This window comes from Homalodisca vitripennis, chromosome 1 (genome assembly GCF_021130785.1).
Source record: "Homalodisca vitripennis isolate AUS2020 chromosome 1, UT_GWSS_2.1, whole genome shotgun sequence".
Lineage (NCBI taxonomy): Eukaryota > Metazoa > Arthropoda > Insecta > Hemiptera > Cicadellidae > Homalodisca > Homalodisca vitripennis.
The window spans coordinates 62,266,969-62,283,725 of record NC_060207.1 but is presented as its reverse complement, the minus strand read 5'-3'; the positions used below and the strand labels follow the sequence as shown (position 1 = coordinate 62,283,725).

Sequence of the window (16,757 nt, the reverse complement as noted above, 5' to 3'; positions counted from 1 at the left end):
AAGGAGCAACTATACAATTCCTTGTTGATATTGATATACAGGTTATCCAAACAGGATGTGTTTATTGTTGGCAGACTATTCATGTTATATAAATGTACTTATTTGTCATATAAATTATGTAGCCTTAATAAGTTTTTCATGTGATGATTTTCAGACCAGTAGCATTTATTTATTTATATAACCACAGCAATGCCATTGTACAATAACTGTTGCAGTTTAGGAGCATTGAATAATTTTAGAATTTTCCACTAGACCTTTTTTTTATTTATTTCTTATTTCTTACTTTTATTGGTCTTTTTGTCTCACTAATGCACAGTTATTTTTTTTTTGCAATTTTTTGGTTTAGTTTTTGCTTTATCAATAAATTATATAAGATTAGCTAGCTAGGTATAACAAAACAGAGTCCAAAATGGAGTATGTTGGATTATTTTTAGTTTTTTCTTCCCTGTTGCATTATTGACTAATTTGATTACTTACATACTCTGTATTCTAGTTTCTTCCTCACGCTCCACTTGTAATTGTAATTAGCTCCAATAATTAATATTTAATGTTGTAGAGTGCAATGTAACAACCAGAGATCGTTACGGAGTGTTGGAGTCTCACAACTATCCCCAGGAATACTCTGCCATGCTCAACTGCATGTGGGTACTAATGGCCCCACAGGGTAGCAAGTACAACATCACCTTTGCTCACTTTGACCTGGAGGACGGAATCATACAGCACGAACTTTCAGTGGATCATAGGGATTGTCGCTACGACTATATAGAGGTAAATTTTAAATTGTCTGTTAGATTATACATCTTTATATCTGTTAGATTAAAATTAAAATTTCTTGTTGGATAGTGAGGCTTGCTTAAAATAATGTCTATTAGGTAGAGTAAAAATGTGTTTTCAATCATTACCTACATTCAAGCAGAAGTTCATTTAAAGATCAGTTATTTATCTTTGACAGTACTGCTACTCAAAGCCAACCACTGTTTTCTTCCTTTACTGCCATCAGACGCCTATAGAACTTTTATAGCAGAGGGCAATGTCTTTCATTGAATTTTAAAATGTTCTTCAGAAAAGCGTGATTAATGTTTTGCTTAAAAACTTTATGTATCTTAAAATTATTAAGAAAATTACTATAACCGATTCTACAAAAATTCCAAGTTTGTAATTGAAGACATTACAACTTGGAAGAAGTATAAACGATAAGTATGGCAGTTTGTGCTACATACCTACTGAAGTGAAAGTGGAGATTATCTATTTGTAAGGTCATCTTCAATGTATCATGAATAAGAATAAAAATAAATTATTCACACGATATAACACAAAGGTATTCTGTGCAATTAAAAACATCAGTATAAAAAGTAATTATAGAAAAGTAACAGAACAGAACTTTTTACAATAAAGCCTAGAATTTAAATGTAAAACACAGTACATTCTTGTAATAATTTCAAAATTATTCCTATTACAAAAACAATCAGTCTAACCAAAATAAGGGCATCATTAGAGTCTCATGCAGACTGTAGAAAGCCTTCCTTAAGTCAAGTAAGCCTTTAAATAATTTTTGACACTGTTTACATTTGTTTGAATTTTGATTACATTTGGAAGTAAATTGTAGGGTTCAGGACCAAAATAAAAAAAATTGAGTTTTGGAAAAGGTTGAAACTGAAACGGTCTAAAATTAGGTAATTTCTGTGTCATGTTATGGTCATGATTTAAATGTGGAAAAGGATTTTAATTTTGAAAAACAAACATTATCAAATGAAAAATGAGAAGCCAAGGTTAGGATCCCTAGATCCTAGAACACTAGACTGGAAAGGCTCTCTACAGCTTTCATCTGGGCCCATTGCTCAGACGACTCTCGATGCTCTCTTTTGAAGAGTGAATATACTATTAAAGTCGATGACACAAGAAAATCCCCATAATATAATTCTGTACCTCAAATTTAACTCAAATAAGCCTAAGTAACCCAGTTTAAAAACTTGTTTGGTGGCAAATGTAGAAAGGCAACTCAGGGCAAATGTAGCTGAATTTAGTTGCTTCAATAATGTGTTTATATAGGTATTCCATTTCAGGTCAAAATCAAGATGGACGCCTAAGAAACATATAGAAAGATTACAATTTAGTGGATTGCCACCAAATGTATAAATATTAAGAATTTTGGGAATAAAATTCCACAATGTTCGTTTTAGAAAAGTTTAAGAACAGGTTATTGGTCCAGTCATAAATTAAAGATGATATAGCTGTTTACTGTTCTAAGGGTTTTCCCAAGTTTCTCTTTAAAGATATCTTCTGAAAATCGTTTTGTTGTGATTGGTGTATTTTCTTTTATGAACATTTTTCTTTTGAATAGATTTAAGCAGCTCCTCTTTGAAAAAATTTATGATTTGACCTTCATGGTCAGACAAACATATAGAAACAATGTGAGACTTGAAGTAAGAACAATGAAAATTGGTAATAATAATATCCAGACGAGTCTCTTCTTTTTCACATTTTCTCGTAACTTCATGTATGGTAGGGATGAGATCAAAGCTATTTAAGAGGTACTGAAATGAAAAGGTGTCTTGGGACAATTCAAGACTATTAATGTTAAAATCTCCTGAGAGAAGAATTCTTTTTTAAAGAAAACTTTTATACAGTTTAGATAACATATTAGAAAGCTTGTCAAAGAAAATATCCAATTGTCTGTCCAGAAATATATATATAGACATATAACTGTGGTTCACAGTTCCTGACTGTGCTTTACTAGTTCATTTCGAGGTTTTACAACATAGCTTGTAAGAACATTTTCCTTTGTAAGAATAGCAGTACCACCATGGATAAGATCCCACCTACAAAAAGATGATACAAAGTGGTAGCCACTGACCCAAAGATAAGCTACCTGATCAGTCATCATCTAGTGCTCACCTAGATAGACAAAGTACACCCTTTTGGCAAAAAACACAGCCTCAAGTTTCCCTATTTAATTTGCTACACCTCTTATATTTTGATGAAATAAATGAACATTTGAAGTATTGTTATTTGGAAAGTTGTGTGTTTGAAAAGAACCACTATTAGTAGATTGTATGTCAACATTGCATGCAACATGTTAATCGATACTACTTTTGTTACAATCAATTACAACAGATTGATCTAGACTATTCTCAAATAACCTAAAAAAGTATTATCGTAATAATTACACATTGAATTAGAAAGGATTTGATTGTTGGTATGGTTATCATATGATATGACGTTTCCTAAAGCAAGGTGTTTTTGTATGCAAGGAGTTGGAGGAAATGAAATGCTTTCCAACAGTGTCCTGACGGACCAGGGCTACTGTGTGCAGGTAAAGGAGGGAGGTATGGGATTTTATGGGTGACAGTCTCATGTCCCAATTCAACTCCATCGAAATCTCGATTTACTCATGAATTGACCATGCATCTGATCTCTCTACAAATTATGGCTTTCTCTTTTTAATTGAAATGAATCCCGCCTTTGTTGAAGGTTCTAGGATCCTTTTTACCTAAGTCTAGAACTTCGATTTTTTTTGTAAATTAGAAAACTTTATAATTTTAATATTGAAGTCTCTCATGAAAATATTTTCTTTTGAAAAAGGACTGAGGTTAAATCTGGTTGGGATGGTAGAGGTCAGAAACCTGGTGTTAGGGACAGAGATATTCAGATCAGAGTATAGTCACTATAGTGCTCTCATTACTACAACTAGACACATTGTTTGTACCTCCTATAATAACAATATAGTCTTTTTCCTAAAATGAAGACAATTTGTTTTTTACTACAATCACCAACTCACTTAAGGGAGCACCAAGTAACTGATATATTTTTAAACAGATTTCTTCTTGTGATTTTTCCTTTTCGTCTTTTTTCCTTTGTGTGATAGTTTACTAAATTTATTAATTTCTAAGATAGATGTTGAGAAATTCTCCTCAAACCCATCTATGAGTGATAAAGTCTCAAAGCTGTTAGAAGTAGGAACAACATCATTACTGATGGAAGCCGACAGTTGAGGAGAAAGATTCAATAAACCCTTATCATTAAGAAGAAGCTGCATCTGAGCCAATTCTTTACTTAGCTTTTTGATCAAAGATTTTTAAATTTAATTTTTGTACTTTCTCTTTAGGGTGTTATTTTTTGAGCAAAATGCAGAATTTTGTCTGAACAATTTGCTCTTCTTGACAAAACTTTTAAAAATCCAGTGAATAAATATATCTTTGTTACAAATAAAATGTAGCTTTTGACATTAATAATGGAAAGAAGAATCCAAAGGCTTGGCACTTCTACCAGCAGAGCTGCTAACCACAATAAGAGAAATTTCTATTTCAGCAAACACTTGCCTGATTATAGATATTCTAGGACAGTGGTTCTCAAACTTTTTACTTGTGTGACCCACAACCGTGAATTATAGATGTTTTATGACCCACCATGTATGTGCACATTTGTATAAAATTAACATTAGCTATTGTAAAACAATCTAAGATATGATATAAAAAGAGTTGTAGATAGACATATAAAAAATAATATTTTCAAAAAAATTAAGTTTATCAACAAATAATTCAACTTAAACAATATTATTTATATTTTTAATTTAAATACACTGACTAAAAACCAAGAAAATTAATGTGATTTGTGATATTGTTTGGCATTATTGACAATAGCCACAATGTCAGGATTTAATGAAGATAGTTTCAATCGCAAGTTGTTTTCAATACAGAACTTATTCCTATATTTATTCTTAAGGTGCACCAAACTTGAAAAGGATCATTCACATAAATAGGTTGTGATGAAACCCATCAGTTCCGTTATTGCGATTTTTGCTAATTCTGTTTATTCACTTGACAGTTTAATTAACTCCTTAGTAAGTAAATCATATTGAAAAGATGTCAGTGACACATTTTTAAAATTGTCCTCCTCAAATGGATTCCTCATTTATAAAAAACTGTCATTAATTTTATGAAAGTAGTTCCTAAAATAGAAACAAAATATTACAGGGACCAACTATAAAGGTACGTAGATTAGGCTGATAAAGATGGATGAAAGGAACATTAAAACTCAGCATAGTTAGTTAAATCAGAGTTTGACATGCTGTAAAATCAAATATATAAGAATAATTTTTAATTACCTGAGATTACAAACTAATGAACACAAGTACTCCTTCAATGTTGTAACGGTTTCCTCCTCTACTATGAAATCATTTGATTCCATAAATTCATGCATTGTTGAGAAACAGTCAAAATTATTGTTTTTAACTTTAGGTCGCCACCTTGTGATTTTTTATTGTAGCTTCTATTTTGTCTTGCACACAAAACTTATATATGTCTTTTATCTTGTAATGACAAATTGAGGGTATTTAAATAGCTGAACACATCACTCAAATAAGCGAGCCTCAAAAGCCAAAATTCATCATTTAAAAGTTTAAAAATCCTAGTTACTGATGTTTTTTCACAATCATCATCCATCAGAAAAATTCTTAGTTCATCCTTTAATTCAGATAATCTGGTGAGAAGTCTACCCGTTGATAACCACCTAACTTCGCAATGGAGATTAATATAATCACTACCTATTTCGTTATACAAAATAGAGAAAATTCTAGATTGTTTTGATCTGGACTAATGTAATTGATGAATTTCACTGCATCGTCCAGTGTTTCCTTCAGTCTGCCATCCAAACCTTTCACAGCAAGTGCCTCTCTATGGAGACTACAGTAACTCCACTTCACTAAACTCTCGCAATCAATCCTCTGAAGATGCCAGACATAGCTACTGCTGCCCCATCGGTTGGCAAGCCAACGCCTTTTGACCAGTTAATATCACTGTCTTTAATAAAGTTATCCAAGCATTTTAAGATCTCTTCCCCGTTGTTGTGGATGGTAATGATTTACAAAAAAAAGGAGTTCCTCTACAAAGGATCCATTACATTCAAATCGAACAAAAGCCAATAAACTGGCCGAGCCAGGAACATCAGTGCTTTCATCCAGATGTAGTGCAAAGAAATCGCTTTGCTTAAGTGATGTAATGAGAGCTTCCTTCACACTGTCTGCCATTTTATCAATCCTTCTCTTGACAGTTATATTTGATAAAGGTATGTCGTCAATAAGCTTAGTACATTTCTCATTGAATGAACTTTCTGATATTATTTTAGTCGCAGATAAAATAATATTATAAAATAATTTCCTCACCTCCGATATGACTTGCTCCATTTTTAGCTATCAGTAAAGATAGCTCGTAAGATGCAATTGTCGTTTTGCTTGTTTTGATTTCTTATTGATATTTTAGTTATTGCTGATTTTGACATTAATAACTCTTTACTTTTGGTTTTTAAAAATCAATTGGTTTGTATTTGTACAGTGCATGTTTTGTTGTTAAATGTCTTCCCAGTTTAGATGGCTTCATACTCTCATTAGCTAAAATTTCAAATCAAATTACACATTGAGTAAGCAGTTCTTCCTTCGTGCCCGAAAATACAAAACCGTATTTCAAATAATCATGGCTATATATACAGAAGCCTAGTTTTGCCTTTTTAATAACAGGTTCTGGTCTAATTGTGGTTGTGCTAGTAGCACCCAAATTTATGTTTGGATTACCAGCAGAAATTCCAGTAGACATTGAGGGTTCATCATCAATTGGTTGCATTCTTTTACTAAAAGAACCAGTCAATCCATGCCTCCATTGAGAATAAAAAACTATAATTCACTCACTACAAAAAGCAAACACAACACCAACATCCATTGGTTAAACAATCACAACTGGCAACACAAAAACTAACCTACAAATTGTATTGATTGTTAAAGCTCACTCACTGTACTCCTGTACAGGTGAACAGTACACTAAACGGCGAAAACTGGAAGGGTTCAAATCTAAAAATAGTCTATTAAGTGGTGGTGGGAGTGAAGTGAGGCAAGGTGGAGCGTTGAGTCATCGTCTGCGCTTGCGCTATAGCCGAGTGAGATGAAAAACGGTGATAAAATATCAAAATATTTTGTCCTCGCATTAGATTCCGTGACCCATAGTTTGAGAAACACTGCTCTAGGATGTCTTTTTGGTCTACTTTATATTGAGACTGATGAGGGCTATTAATTTTGTTTTATATCAAACTAATCAAGAATGTTTATTTCAAATCCATGATAAAGCTTACTTTTGCCAGCCGTCTTGACTACATAAAAGGAATGAAACACCTTGAAATGGATACATTTTTTGACAAATTAAACCAAGACACATGCCAAGACAGGGACATGGAGAATCAACCCCTCCTCTGGAACTGTGTTTTACCTTATAAATATTTTTAATCAGATACAACTAAAACCATTCTAGGTTCTAACAATTGTTAACGGTAATACACATGTATGTATATTAATATTTTTGTATTTTATTTTACACCGATCTACATACACTCTTAACCCTTGGAACTAACCCCCTCCACCAAAATAATTAATGAATACATCTCTGAAATAAACAACTTTTTACAGCAATTAAGTAGCAAGGTTTTGATAATGAACTAAGTAATAACTAATGGTCTTCAATAGACAAAAATAATAACAAGGCAATTTGTACCAAATTTTTCTTGCTGAGGTGTACTTTAAAACAAAGGTAAAATTCAAACTATGTCTCCATTTTTCAAGCAGTCTCCAATTTTACCACTATTCTTCTTTTATGAAAACTTTTAAAAAGAGGTGCCATATTATGAGAGTTACTGTTAAAAATATTAAACTAACCCCTACAAACATTTTTGATACTTAAAAAATACTCCTTTTGTCATAACAATTCTCACTGAAGTAAATCTTTTTACTTGCATTCATAATTGTTGAAAAAAATTAAAGAGGAATTAGACTTTAATATCTAGCTGTTAGATTCAAAGTATACCTGTAATTATGCTGTATTTGTAGTTTTTTTATACCATGTTTATTTGAAATATAAGAATTCATCTGGTTTGTTTATTTGTTCACTTTAGGTCATGTTCATAAATATTCAAAATCTTTTGAAGTATATTCCAGTTATAATATCTTAATATTTTTCTTGTTTGGAATAGGGCCAAATGAAATGTGGTTATACACACCATTAACTTAAAATAGTAGTAAAACAGAATGTAATAAAATGTTTTGTTGTGAATTTGAACAATAAATGCTTCTTCTCTTGACAGATATCAGAAGGCACTAAGAATCAAACACCAAGCAATATTTTGGGGCGCTTCTGTGGCGATGAGCTGCCTCCGACCTTACACTCTCAGCTGGATCAGGTTTACATCCATTTCGTTACAGATCACATGATAGAGAGATCAGGTTTCCATCTGGAGTGGGCAATATCAGGTGAATTTCCTTTTAATGGATGTTTTTGTTAAGCTTTTTATGTTTATAGTTATAAATAATATTGTATTAGATACACCATAATTCTCCAGTTGCTTTTAAGGTCTTTTTGGAATTAAACAAACAACTTGAACAAAAATGGAATCAATCACTATGAATAAAACACTGTCCTGATACTCATAGTTACTTAAATATTGTATTCTATAAACTTTCTGTATGAATAATAGACAGTGGAGAATAAATAATATCTTTGTTTGTACATTTTCCAATTGGTTTCTATTTTTAGTGTTTTAAGAAAACTTGATCTTGTCTCAGCCTGAGAGAAAAAAATTAAAGAATCTAGATTAAGTTCTTGTGAGACATCCTTCATATATGCCAATGATACTTGAAACAATTCTCTGAACTTTCAACAACGATTTCTGTTGCAAACATATGAGTCTGCTACATTCTAGCACCACTCAAGTACAGCCTTTGTATTTAGTTCTGTATTGGATTCTTATTTCAATGTATGTCTGCTTCTATGTAAAGATTAGCTTATACATATCATGTTATTTATTTATTATATTTTATAATTTGTTAAAATTAAGATCACACAGTTGTAACACATGCTACTTTAAATTCCTTACATGCATTGGTTGCTCCGACAGCCTGTATCATCCAAATTTTGAAAATTAAAATATAAATATTGAAAAATTTGTACTATTTTCTAGGTTGTGGGGGAATATACAGGAATAGACCAGAAGGCAACTTCTCCAGCCCCAACTACCCCAATGGCTACCCTACGGAGATGGAATGTGAATGGGATATTATCGCCCCCTTAGACAAAAGTGTAGAGATCACAATCGAAGAAATTCATATGGAAGATGTTGGAAGCTGTGATTTTGACTATCTTATTGTAAGCTGAATAATGTTTTCAATGAATGGTTTATTTTAGATTGCCTAGTCAAGGCAGAGGCTTATTCACTGTGAGGTAAAATTTTAACTACCTGAACTCCAATTATCTCAGTCTTCATTATCTTGATCGCATTGAAGAGGATTTAATAGACACAATAATCCTGCAAATTGTAGTACTCAAATGTATACACTCAGTCTTAGATGAGTGTTGCAGTCTTGCTTCCGTTGTCTGATGGTTTGAGTGTAGTCTTGAACCTACATCTGTAAAGATTAACTTATAATTAAATACCAATGTTTTTTGCATGTACTCATTAGTGTGTGATAAAATACTCTCTAGAAGAAATTGTAATTTTATAATTGCCAAAGAAAGTGAGAATTCTTAAACTATTAGATAAATTGGTGACAGAATGTTAGACTTGAATTCATAGGTTCAAGTGTAATTTTTGTTAGTAATAATTTTGAGAAAATGAAATTGTAAGGGTGCTTTTTGGTCTGTTATTATATTTACAACCTGTCAAAATCTGGTTGCAGGGTAGCTCTAAGCTGGGATTTTTCCAACTTATAATACTAAATTTACAAGATGATTCTCTGTTTAACTAATCTCAGTGGATTTCACCGTTTTTAATACAAAAATTACCAAAGTATTACTCCATTTTCAATTCTCGGTGGATTACACTGTTTCCAGTACTAAAACTACCAGAGTGTTTCTCTGTTTTATAAATCTTTGTATATTTCACCATTTTCAAGTAACTTAATACTTACACCCACTGTAACCCTCGACAATCTGTCCAAAACTGGTCACAAAAGAAGAAGTTTTGAAGAAATACATATATTGATCTCCTTATTGTTAAACGTCGTGAATTCACCTTTATAATAATCTAACTTACTCCTAAATTAAAATGATTTTTCTACTCATTACACCGGTCTATTAGGCCCCAAATGGTGTAATGTTCCTCGCAAGTTCAGGTTACAAGCCTACAGCTACCAAGCGAGCTCTACCTACCACTCAGTGTGACAGTCAGGGTCGGATTGACAGCTCCATCGAGCCAGGCTCTGTTCTTTCTTCACCCTTCTGACTCCCCTCCACCACAAGGTAGGGGTCGCAATGCCGTCATCAGCCATCGATATGTAGCTGACCGTAGATGTTTCAACACTTCCAAAAACATTCCCTGATAACTTCAACACTAAATAAAGAATCTTCTTGAGGAATAAAATTATATGTGTTCCTTTCACCAACTAACAATTGAAAAAATTAAGATTCTTATGAACAATAATTTAAGGAAACTTCGATACATATTTTAATCTGTACAAAATGCTACAAAACACTTGAACTTAATTTAGTTTTGCCAGAGAAATTATATTTTTAAGGGGAAAATCCAATGGATGTTTAATTAGATAAGGTGTTATCCTAAATGTATCTTTCAGGAATTGAATTGTAAATTCTGAATGTGCAGTTCCTTTTGTTTTGATGTTAAATTAGGAGCCTTTAACAAAACAATATTGTGAACACATTTTTACAACTCTATCGACTCAAAATTTTAAAATGTTCATAATTAACATTAAAAATATGTAGTTTTTGTGTTCTATCACCAACTGGTATTTTCAAATGAATCAAAATGTTCTCTATGTTCAATCTATAAATTTCTCTTCAGTTTATAATAAAAAAATAAATTGATATTATTTTATCCAGAATATATTTTTCTGTTCTCTGTGTGTTAAAAGTATGAAATTTATATGGTTACTTGAAGAAGAATAACTACTAATCTCAGAGTTTGTATACAATTATGTACTCCATGTCCAGATCTATGGAGGATGGGATGAGACACACCCTATTCTAGCCAAGTTCTGTCATCGCCAGACCAGTCCAATTGTAATCACCACTACTGGCAATCACGCCTTCCTTGTGTTCCGCTCTGACCATTCCATTAGCGGCAGAGGCTTCCGGGCTACTTGGAAATTTGTTGATTCTAGTAAGAAAACAAGAAATTTAAGATATTGAGATAAATAATTTCTTAAGAGATTTTTTTTATTTTGTACTGGTTGTATTCATTACAATATGTTTAAACATTTTAAGTGCTTTTAACTTTTCTAGCTTATAACTAAAACTTCTCAAGCTTAGTGTAATGGGCGTAGCAATGGATAGTCTATGTAGTAAAATATGAGATTTGTGTTGAAATACAAGGGCCATCCTGAAAATAACTTGTGTTTTTAAATTAAAAAATTCTTATATAATGAACAAAATTATTATGTATAGGCTACTTTTCCTTCTACAGGTAAAACTTTATCGCTACTTTACTTTGTAGTCTCCAATCAAAAATCTATAGACTCCATTGTCGTAGAATTCTGGTACAAATCTTAGAATAGTCAAGTTTTGGTGTTAATCTCATGCAGTAAACTTCTTGAAATTCCTGAAAAGTTAATAAAATTTCTTTGAATATAAATGGCAATATTTATGAGTGTTCTCAATTAATTGGTTTTTCCACCGTCTGTCGAGATGCTCAATTAGCCATTACATTCTTTTTGTGAGTTTTAATGCAATCATTTTTTACAATGTATGCCAACTGCCTCACTTCACCTTTACTCATTATGTTGTCACTCGTCAAAGTTGTTGGTGGTTATCAATGCGTTTTCATCAAGTACTCAGTAACTGGTGAGATATTTAATCACATTGGACCAAGCATGATCAAGGAGAGCCTAGACTGGATATATAATTAGTCTCAGAACATCAGGGTGGTATTATAATCACTCACTCCACTTCTCTCACTACAACAAAATGTGTTACTTTTGGAAAGTCATTTATAAATAATTTACAAATAAATACAAGTTAAATACTTCAATAATTAATAAATATTTTATTCATAAAACTTGCCAATATTCAATATGTACTTATCCCAATCCTAATGTCATATGTGGGGGAGTAGAGGTTGTATGTCAAAACATCCAGATTACTTGACAGAGATAATTTATTAAAATAATACATAAAATATTGATTTAATTTGTTTTATTAGTAAGACAATATAGTGTTGTAATTTGCAAATCATCTTTATAACTCATTTACTAATTATCTCTTACAGCAATATAATTTTGTTCAGATTGCAGTGTTTCTCTTGATAATAAATGGTATATAACTGACTGTTTTGAATGTTATCTTAAGAATCAGATTCTGTCGTGACATACAAAATTGTACTCTAAATATTGATTGAAATGTTCTACCAAAGTAAATTTATTTATACTGTTATCTACAATATCAACAAGATGTTAAATTACGTATGTTTCAAAGCCAGCAATACATAAATATCTGATTTCAACCTTTGGAGCCCCTTGTAATCATGAAAAAGAATCATATTGGCCAGTGTCAGTTTGTTGGCTGATTGTAAATTTGGTCAAATGTGTTCAACTTGGAATCTCCATATAATGCAAGTGTGTATCCACGTCCTTTGCTTGATAGCCTTAGAAGAATAACAGTAACATTTATCATTGCAAAACCATAAAATATATTACAATTAATCAGTTGACAAGTTGAGGCTAAGCTTAATATGTAGTGAAGTAAACAAATGTCACACTTGATCTTATAATTTCTAAATATAATCAATTTAATTAATAAAATTTATTTATTTACTTGAAAAGAATTATGACACTATTGAGTGTGACACTAAATGTATGTGAAAAACTATTGGAAATCCAAATCAGCTAACCAGAACACCTGATTTATAGCAGGTTCTCTGCTTATCAGAAGTAAAATAAACTACAATATTTATAGAACTAATTATAGTAACCATAGCATTGATTAAGATAAAAATACTAAGTAAGGAAAAACATTTTCTCACAAAAAAAAAATATATATATATATACGAGACTCCACGGTGTCATTGTTTGTACTTAAATTGCATCTAGGGTCCTGGAAAACTGAACTTCTCATTTTTTATTATAGTGTCCTAAAAAGTCTCCTGGCATTAAAAGTCCTAGAATTCGGTTTTCAAACCAGTTTTATAGAAAAAATTTAGAGATATTGCTCTATTTTATGTCAATTGCATGCAAATTACACATATTTAAGCTTTTTTATGAATTAAGTTGATTTCTTTGACTCATCTCCAGTTTAACTGCATGTTGTTTTAAACCCTATATTTATTGGCAATCATGTAAACTACCAACATCCACTTCTCATACTAAGTAACGTAATTAATGTGTGTTATTGGGAAGTTTATATTAGTTATAATTATACCTATAGTAATGTATTAATTATAAGTATTGCATTGAGTTGCAAACTGCTGAAACTTCTTGTAAATTCAGTGTGACTTATTTTAATGATTAAAACTTTATCAAGAGAGGACATTTTTGATAATGAAGCACAGTGCTTTGTTTGTAATTGTTTTATTAGTAAATATTGTTTATCTAAGTTTAATCAACACCATCCACAAGAAGTGTTGAATAAGTTTTAATTCTTAGGTATGTCAATTTCATAAAAAATTGTAAAACATTAACGTAAAAACTATAATTATTAATACATAATTTATATTTAGAATAATATATTGTTGATTATAAGTATTTAGAAGTATACTGTTTAGAAAATTCATAAACACTTTTTTGTATTAAATTTATAAAATATTAATAAAACAAGTAGCCTACTATCGCTGTATGATTAATTCAAATTGGTTTATTGCAATGAGAACAATAAGGCCAGTTGGTTGTAACAGAGTGGGGAAGGGGGCACAATTTGGAGGTGTCCCAATATACTCTGGGATTAGTTTAGTCACCTTAAGTTCAAGATGCCTTCATTGCCTTACTTGTGTCACTATGGCTGAACGCCTCAGGACTTATTTAATTAAGACATCTTTTTAGCTAAAATCCCACAAATTTTATTGTTATTAACAAAATTAGAACACAATTAACACTTGTAATATTTCATTTAATCAATACATTGGAAACACAACAACCAATACTAATACTATCGAAAGGCCTCACAAAATAAAAAGTATTGGTTAGTGTGTTTTCAATGCAGTGATTAAATTAAGAATATCCAATACAAGCGCCATCTTCAACTTGTAATACTCCTCCTTGGCATATGTAATACTACTGTACTAGCAATTAATTATAATAAATAAATTGTTTAGCATAACTCTATTTCAATTGTTTATGAATGGTTTAAAATTTTTTTACTGTAGGTATTTAGACATTTGTAAGATCTTAAAAAAAGGTATGTGTAAATTTCTCAAGCTGATCAATTATACATGTCTCAAAGAATCATGAAACAAAATTTGCAGTGGACACTTTTATTTATTGACTAGAAATTGGGTAGGTATAAAACACAATTTAGTTATGAATTTTCAAAAGAATTTACAAAACTTTTGAAGTGTTATGGAAAAAAATATTTGTCTGCATTATCTATAAAATGTAATTTACAAAATGTTATATTGATATATACAACAAACAGAAGCAACAGCACCAGCCCAACTACCAGCTTGCCTGCTACCAGTGGAGTCCGTCTGCAGGATGTTGACTTGCTCATTGGTCCACAAGGTCCTATCACACCAGGAACCGCAGTACCTTAGCGAGTGGTTGTTGTTCCGGGAGGGGGTCTTGCAGCGTAGTACCCGCCATGGCTACCTTCTTGACTTTCGAAAAGTCAGGCATGAAGACGGGAGGAAAAGTTTTTCGTATTTCGGCCCTAAATTGTACAATGACCTCCCCCTTAGCCTTAAGCAATACAGTTGCAATTCTTTTAAATTAAAACTTAAGGACTACATATGTGTTGATAAATAACGTATTTAAGTTGTTAGTGTATAAGTTTTAGTATTTAGTATAATCCAATGTTGTTCCTTTTAGTTTTAATCACAAGTCTTTGTTATTTAGTATTTAAGGCCATTAAATGACTTGAGTTGTTCTGCAAAACAGTGTATGTACTGAGAAACGCTTGTAAATAAAGGCATTTTGATTTGATTTGATTTGAACTAAGCTAGCAAGTTTTTTATATTGTTGTTGTTGCTGTTTTTTTATTTGTTGTTATTGACATAAGCTTTACAAAATGACATAAACAGTTTATCTAAAGTACTGTGCCAGGAGTATGTGCCACTTTTAAGGTTAAAGTATATTTTGATCACTGTGTTATGAAATATACAAAGCCATTAAATCAATGTTATAAGAATGTGTATGTTTTTTGTTTAATCAACAGAATGTGGTGGAGAATACATTGCACCGTTTGGACAGATCCATTCACACAACTATCCCCAGAACTACGACCACAATGATGACTGTCAGTGGCTGATCAAAGTGCCCTCAAACCACCTCATCAATCTCACCTTTGTAGATTTCGATATAGAGGAGAGTAACATGCACGGGCTTACAGACTTTGTTAACGTGAGTCTACAAAACAAAATTATAATTAAATTATTTTGGGAAAAGCTAATAACTTTAGGTTTAGAAGTTTAAATAAGTTTCTAAATGTTTAAACCGTTAAAGCATGTCATATAGAAATGTCTATAAAATAAACTGCATTATGCAATGGCAATAAATAATAACTAGCGTCATTCTCTATGCATTCCTTTGCCTGGTGATGTGCAACGTGGCATGTGGATATAGGCATATGGCTTGCTTATACTGTCTTGACTGTTAGCTGGCAGAAAATTGTTAAAGTGAGTTATTTAAAAAAGCATGAGTATTTGTATTATTTATTATTCTAATAAAAAGAGAATAAATTGAACTGTTTTACAAAGACAACAATTTAAAAAATGCATGCTAACTGTATCCAGACAAAATTTTTTTCAACGCTTTAAGCGTTACGACAAAATTGTTGACACAAAACCATGTTAAGGAGAAATACTTCAACACTAACATTATTCCCAAGACCAAAGAAGCTTTTTGAGGCAATAAAAGAAAAAGCATCTCAACAGATATTTCAAAATTGTATAACTTAGATTCAGACTAGAACATGATTTTGTAGAGAAAAAATAGTCATTTAAATTGTTTTTACAGTCCACGATAGATCGACTTTGGACAGAACTATCATCACTTAAATAATCTGCCTTTGTTCCTTCTACTTGTTATTGGTAGCAAAAAGTAGTATGTAATATCTGCATGTTTAACCATTAGTACACCATTGAAATGTCACACTGGCCAATATTTAAATATTAAGCAAAATTTAAATAACATCATATCTTTACTAAAATTTATGCAGTACCAAACTTTTTAATAATTTAGGAGATAATGAAATGCTATAGTGGAGTGATTAATATTTTATAGAGGTTTGAAACTATTATAAAAACATATTCTTAATAGCAATTATTGCTACAATTTTAAGTCTTGGTCTGCTAAGAGGAGGCCAATTCCAGCTCTAAGTCACTTAGACAGCCTTTTATAATTATTACAGTCCATTTTAACAGTACAAAACATTCATATCAGAGGGAAAAAAGACAATATTTATTTAAAGCACTGTCTCTGCTGTAAATGTGAGCTTTCTGTGGATTGTTTCTTACACCAAACAGTTGTAAAACTGTTATTTAAGTCATTAAATGTTTAATGTTCTTTAGTAAAGATCAATGCAGAAATAATCTCATTTTATGTATTCTGCCATATATTCTGATGAATA

At 31.4% G+C, this 16,757-nt stretch overlaps 1 protein-coding gene across 2 annotated transcripts in view; it reads left to right on the top strand.

Moving 5' to 3' along the window:
• The window catches only part of LOC124362892 (cubilin-like), a 205,892-nt gene that overhangs the window by 70,951 nt on the left and 118,184 nt on the right, over positions 1-16,757 (top strand). For both annotated transcript variants that reach the window (XM_046817770.1, XM_046817778.1), the window contains 5 exons: positions 557-768; positions 8,119-8,284; positions 8,992-9,176; positions 10,977-11,145; positions 15,345-15,529. In XM_046817770.1, coding sequence (XP_046673726.1) covers positions 557-768; positions 8,119-8,284; positions 8,992-9,176; positions 10,977-11,145; positions 15,345-15,529 — 917 coding nt within the window. The remainder of the gene's footprint in view (positions 1-556; positions 769-8,118; positions 8,285-8,991; positions 9,177-10,976; positions 11,146-15,344; positions 15,530-16,757) is intronic.